General features: G+C 38.4%; 1 protein-coding gene across 1 annotated transcript; it reads left to right on the top strand.

Moving 5' to 3' along the window:
- Positions 1-1,878: 1,878 nt before the first annotated feature.
- Positions 1,879-4,967, top strand: SCRG1 (stimulator of chondrogenesis 1; the record flags this gene model as incomplete). Its single annotated transcript, XM_080928610.1, has 2 exons — positions 1,879-2,120; positions 4,913-4,967. 2 exons carry the CDS (start codon positions 1,879-1,881, stop codon positions 4,965-4,967), a joined length of 297 nt encoding a protein of 98 aa, XP_080784736.1.
- Between the last annotated feature and the right edge of the window lie 1,313 nt (positions 4,968-6,280).

The raw sequence follows: 6,280 nt of genomic DNA, 5'->3' as shown, positions 1-6,280 counted from the left end.
TATCAGGCTCCTGTCAGCAAGCTCTTTTTGGCATCTACAATATTGTCTGGGTTTGGTGACTGTGTATGCACCCATACACGTATCCCCAGGTGGAGCTGTCCATGCGTGGTATTTGATTCAGCCTCTGCTCCACACTTTGTCTCTGTATTTCTTCCTGTGAATATTTTCTTCTCCTTTCTAAGAAGGACTGAAGCATCCACTCTTTGGTCTTCCAATTTCTTGAGCTCCATGTGGTCTGTGGATCTAGCTTCCATTTTCAATAGCAGATAAATAGTTTATGTGGGAATTTTTTTTTGAAAATTGAATAAAAAGTTTGTAACAAAAATGAGACCAAAGAATATTTCTGGAATATTTGAAAATAAATGGACTATAAATATATATATTTATAGACTATTATCTGTGAATTGTTAAGCTTAGATTTTTCTAAACATATTTTGTTTAGGATTCTTAAATACTTCAACCTCCCTTCTCACCTCCTGACTAGAAATTGGGGAGAAAGAAGGTTAACAGAAAAAGGGGCTTGTGGACCTGTGTACACTCTTTGGGGGTGATTACACTCTTCATTGTTAGGATATCAGCCGTCCAATACGATAACAAACACCAAACACAAGTCAGTAGCCACGGCTCCATCCAGCAGAAACAGCAAGGCTCCACCAAATGGGCACAAGTCAACAGAAGCAGCAGGAATACCATGAGAAGTTCTTTGGCATGTTTCTCTCTACAAAGTGAAGACCAGTGAAGACCAGCGAAGGCCAGGGAAGGGCATTGCAATGCATGAGTGTCCTCTCCCTGTTTATGGGGCTCTATTTATACTCTTTCCAAACAGCACACAACCTCTCAAACATCTGCTCCCCCAAAACATTACATGTCTTCTTGTGTGTCTGTCTCAGCAAAAAAAAAAAAAAAAAAAAAAAAAAAAAAAAAAAAAAAAAAAAAAAAAAAAAAAAAGCTCTCACAAGACACTAGAAAGTTCCACTTCAGTAAATATCAGCATAAATAAAAGTGTTTGTCTCTGTCAGGGTGGTGTCAATGTCTTTGACACTGTTATGGTTATCTAATACATGAAAGGTCAAGTTCATTGTGTTTGGTGATGCTAACTGTTCTACAAAGCTCTACGAGTTTATATTACCTTCAGAAGCAGGTGTTCTTGAGTGAGTACACATAAGAAATGCAGGAATTTGGGTACCTTATTAAATGTAAATTCTAATCCTTAGTTTCCTCTTCCTTAGCACTTCCCATTCAATATTTGAATTTGTGTGTGTGTGTGTGTGTGTGTGTGTGTGTGTGTGTGTGTGTGCACATGAGTGAGGACAGGCACATGCATGCCATGGTACTCATATAGAAGTCAGAAGAGGTCAGAGGTCTTCTGTGAGAGGTTAATTCCCCCACCATCCTCCTCGTTGGTCCACCCCTCACTGACATTTTTGCTGCTGTGTGCTCCAGACTAGCTGGCCTATGAGCGTTTGAGCCATTTGCCTGTCTCTGCCTGCCATCTCATCTAAGGAATGCTGGAATTAGAATCCTGCCAACACCTGCACCTTTGCATGGCTTCCAGAAATTGACCTCGGGTTCTCAGACTAGTGAGACTAATGTCTTTATTAACTGAGCCACATCCCTGACCCTCACTATGTGTTTAAATGGTGTCCAGACACTTTAATTTTTTAGATAATTATTTCAAATGTTTTCGCTTTAAAAAAAATAATAATGTAAAACGTCAGAAAGGTACACTACAAGAAACAAAAAGAACCTGAAAAAGGCTAACTCCCTTTGCATCTAAGTTGGCACCACATGCAAAAGTTTATGTTCATATGAATCCCACCTCTTAAAAAACAAATGCTGACCTATTTTGTTTGTTATTCTATATCAGGTACAAGAGCCATGATGAAATTTGTGGTACTTGTCACCCTCGGGCTAACTTTGCTGTTAGAAACACAAGCCATGCCTTCAAGTCGCCTCTCCTGCTACAGAAAGTTGCTAAGAGATCGTAACTGCCACAACCTTCCGGAGGGCAGAGCCGACCTGAAGCTGATCGACCAAAATGTCCAGCATCACTTCTGGGAAGGGAAGGGATGTGAGATGATCTGCTACTGTAATTTCAGCGAATTGCTCTGCTGCCCAAAGTAAGGGAATGACATTTCAAAATGCTATGATATATTTGTGAAACCTCTTAAAAGATCATCTCTTATTGTCTATGTTTCACCAAACGACCAATTTATACATAGGCGTCTTCATCTTCCATCAATGATATGAAGATACATTTCTCTGTGATTTTTTTCTCTACACAGAAACTTACAATGTGGACTTTGAAAATCTACACAGATTACAATGTGTCCAACTTTAAAATATTTGAACATTATTCATATTCATTTATATGGTTGTTTCACCACAACAACCCAGAAACACATAATTCAGGGTATTGAATATTGTATAAACGTAACATTCAATGAAGGTTTATTCTATACCAGTGATAGTAATAAGTCTTTTATAGGTATTAATAAATATCAGCCACTCAATAGACTCATGGTTTAGTAACTATGGGGTTTTGTTTGGATTTTGTTTGGTTTTTTTGTTTTGTTTTTGCTTGCTTTGTTTTGTTGGGTTTTTTTGTTTGTTTTTTGTCTGTTTTGTTATTTTGGTTTTGGGTTTTGGGTTTTTTTTTTTTTTTTTTGATGTTTTTGTTTTTGTTGTTGTTTGTTTTTTGTTTTCGAGACAAGATCTCAACTATAGCTTAAGCTGGCTGGAACTTGTGTAGACTAGACTGACCTTGAGAACATGAACACTAGGGTAATCCTCCTAAGTGCTAGGTTTACAGCATGAGGCAGCAGAGCTGGCTTAGAACAGCTTCAGAACGGGGTTTGCCGAAACTAATCAATCTTAAATAAACTCCACCCCCATTTGCTTTCAGATGGGTCCTAGCTGTATAACCTTCTTGTTGAAAGGCTGTGGTAGAGCTACGTAGGCAAGAAGAGCTGAATTGTAGGCTGGCCTGGGCTACACACTGCAACTGTCAAGAAAAACAGAGCCTAAATAAAACAGTGCAGAATACTGCATCCACCTGCTAAATTTTATATTCAATTCCTGCTAACAACAGGAATTGGTTGGTAATACAAATGAGCCTCAAAGTTGACATTAATTTGAAAAAAACAATAAACCTTTTTTAGATTAAACAAGTTAGTAGAAGCATGAAGTAAGTCATCAGGACAGAAAATGTTAGTAAGGGCTTTGGGGGATTTTCTAATTCTGCATATAAGTTCATTAGAAAGAAAATAATTTAGTTCAAAGCAATTCACATTTTGGAAAATTGGTAAGTGTTATGTATCAAACATTGGGAGTTAAATCAATACTTTTAAGATTTTAAGATTATCTTCCTTTGATTAAGGGCTGTTTGAAATATTATGATCTTTGCACATTTAATACTGGTTCAAATTGCTTTCAACAGCTGACATCCTATTTCCATCCTCCTAAGAAACCTGCAGGGTAGAAAAGGCAGATATAAATAAACCTTCTCCCAAGGAAAGGCAGACTGACAGAACCATCGATAGCTCCCAGAACCAGCGAATGTTACTGTGAAGACGAAAGCCAGGTTCAGACTCAAACGGTTCCCAGAACAGTGCAATGCACACTTGTCCTTGGACCACAGTGCAGACCTCAGGAGCTGTGCAGGGCTGGCCTTCCCATCAGATTTTAACAGCCTTGCAGGTGATTCTCAAACATGAGGATGCTTCAGAAGAGCTGTACTAGACAGTGAATTTACCCCAGGAATCAGTTTTCCATATTATAGTAATTAAATGACAACCAATATTAAAATGGCTATTTTTTTCATTATTGGATTGTTAAACCAACTCGCTGCCGTGAGCTTATATTTACTTTCTGATATAACTTTGTGATTATTACTGTTAACACATTTACGCAGAAGGGTAAACATAAAAGATAATTTTTAAAAATTAAAAAAAAATTGTTTCCTTAACTTTGAGGGTTTTTTCCCCAGTAGGAACAATCACTTTGCAAACTGTATTTCTAGTATGTCAGAATCATATAAAATTTTATACTATTCCATGTGTTTTTCATATTACCTTATGTTAGCATTCTGTCTAAGCTCCACCCCACAGTTGCCTGGCAACAAACAAGTATGCTCCGCCCCACTGTTACCTGGCAACAGCCAGGAATGCCTGGCACTATAAAAGGGACTGCTTGCCCCCCTCCTCTCTTGCTCTCTTACCTTCTTCCTCCTTTGTCCCTCCTCTCCCCATCCCCCACCTCCACATGCTCATAACCGGTCTCTACTCCTCCTCTCTTCTCTTCCCTTCTCTTCCCTTTTCCTCTTCTCTCTCTCTCTCTCTCTCTCTCTCTCTCTCTCTCTCTCTCTCTCTCTCTCTCTCTCTCTCTGCCTCTACTGCCCTCTTAACTCCTCTCCCTATGCCCTGAATAAACTCTATTCTATACTATATTATCATGTAGCTTTGTCAGAATGCTAATGCCACCTTATGCCATCTTTCCTACCCAAAAAGATAAGACTGGCTTTTTAAAACATGTTTATGTGCATGGAATCAAGGTAGATGTTTAATGATTTTAATAAGAAATATCTAGTGATCTGACTCTTACCTCCAAATTTAAACTCTATGACCCATGTCCACATCAAAGAACTGAAATGTTTTGTATAGATTTTGAAATGGTCTAATTTCCCCTTTATTTACAGACAAATAATAGCATAACATCAATAGTAAGTTGGCGAAAGCAAACGTTTTTTGGTCTTTGTGCTTCCTGTAGAAGTCTTTTTACTCATCTTTTGTATTTTATTTGCCTACAATGAATTGTCCTATCTGAAACTCGAAACGCTGTCTGTTTTTAACCCAGAAAAGAATAGTGCGTACCTTAGTTTTCTGCCGAGCTTAAGTGCTGCCTTTTCTTTCAGAGATGTCTTTTTTGGACCAAAGATCTCCTTCGTTATCCCCTGCAACAATCCGTGAGGATCCGCATGCGCTCTGGAGAACACGGCCCCGAAGTCCTCTACGTTCCCTAACTTTCCACAAACCCTATCAGTACAGCAACGCTTCTCATCTCCGTCCAGTGTCCCCAACCCAGGAGAGACTCTATAACCTCTCACTTGCTAGAGTAAACTTGGGCTAGAGTGGTAATAAAGGTCGTTTCCATTTGGCTTGTCTCTGTGGACACTCTGCTTAGACTGTTTGGCTAGAGTTTTATTCAGGAGCTCACTGCATGTCGGTGAGAGTCCTGAGCCCTAATGGAAAGCCACAATCCCGAGTCACAGGCAGAAAACTCCAGTCCGTGGTTGTCAGTTTGGACCAGGCAAGTGAACAGAGAACTAGGTTATAACCTGAACTTTCTGGAAGGGAAACTACACATGTTCTATTCAGAACAAAAAAAAAAAAAAAAAAAAGAAGAAGAAGAAGAAGAACCCATCTTAGGTATTATTACATGTGATACATCTTTAAGCACATTTTAATTTTGCTGTTTATAAAAAAAAAAAAAGACAAGTCAGAACAGAATTAGAACACCATTCAGACACAAAGCTGCCTCCCTAAGACCACAGTACATATCAATTTTCTTTAAGAATCAAAAAGTGCACCTTAAAAGACACACACAAGGCTGGGGACATAACTTAGCTGATAGATGTCCAACTAGCATGCAGAGCCCTGGGTTCAAACTCCAGCACTACATAAACGAGACATAGTGTTGCATGCCTTCAATGGGTAGGGGGACGTATAGCAGTCAGAAGTTTAAGGATATCATCATCTACCTAGTAGGTTTCAACTGAGTTTGGGCTATATGAGACCTGCTCAAAGAAAGAAAAAGAAGAAGCCATTTTCTAGTTGTGAGGAAACAATTTTCCATCATAAGTTTATATTTTAAAACTCGTAGAAACCTCCATTATATAAAAACATATAAAGACATCTTTTCAGATTCATACGGAATTTCAAGAGACCAAAAATGATGAGCATAAGATCAAATGATATGTCTTGGTTTTAAGACTTATAACAAGGCTAATACATCAGTGAAAAAGAATCGAAAATCCAGAAATAAACGCTAATCTTCTTGACTAAGTGATTTCTACTAAGACCATTCAGTGAAGAAATAGCATCTTCTCAAACTGATGCTTTGACAATTGGTTAGCTATAAAGAGAGCATTAATGTTTCCCAGGTTGGATTAGCAATGGATTCCAGACTTCAGGCCAAAAGTAGAGCCACAGAAGGAAAACTACTTACAGTAGGCAAGGTGAAGATGTAAAACTTTAATACACTGAAGAACACTGAAAAATGT

Source organism: Micromys minutus (genome assembly GCF_963924665.1).
Source record: "Micromys minutus genome assembly, chromosome: 14".
Taxonomy (NCBI): Eukaryota; Metazoa; Chordata; class Mammalia; order Rodentia; family Muridae; genus Micromys; species Micromys minutus.
The sequence above is the reverse complement of the archived record's forward strand: the minus strand, read 5'-3'. Positions and strand labels throughout refer to the sequence as shown.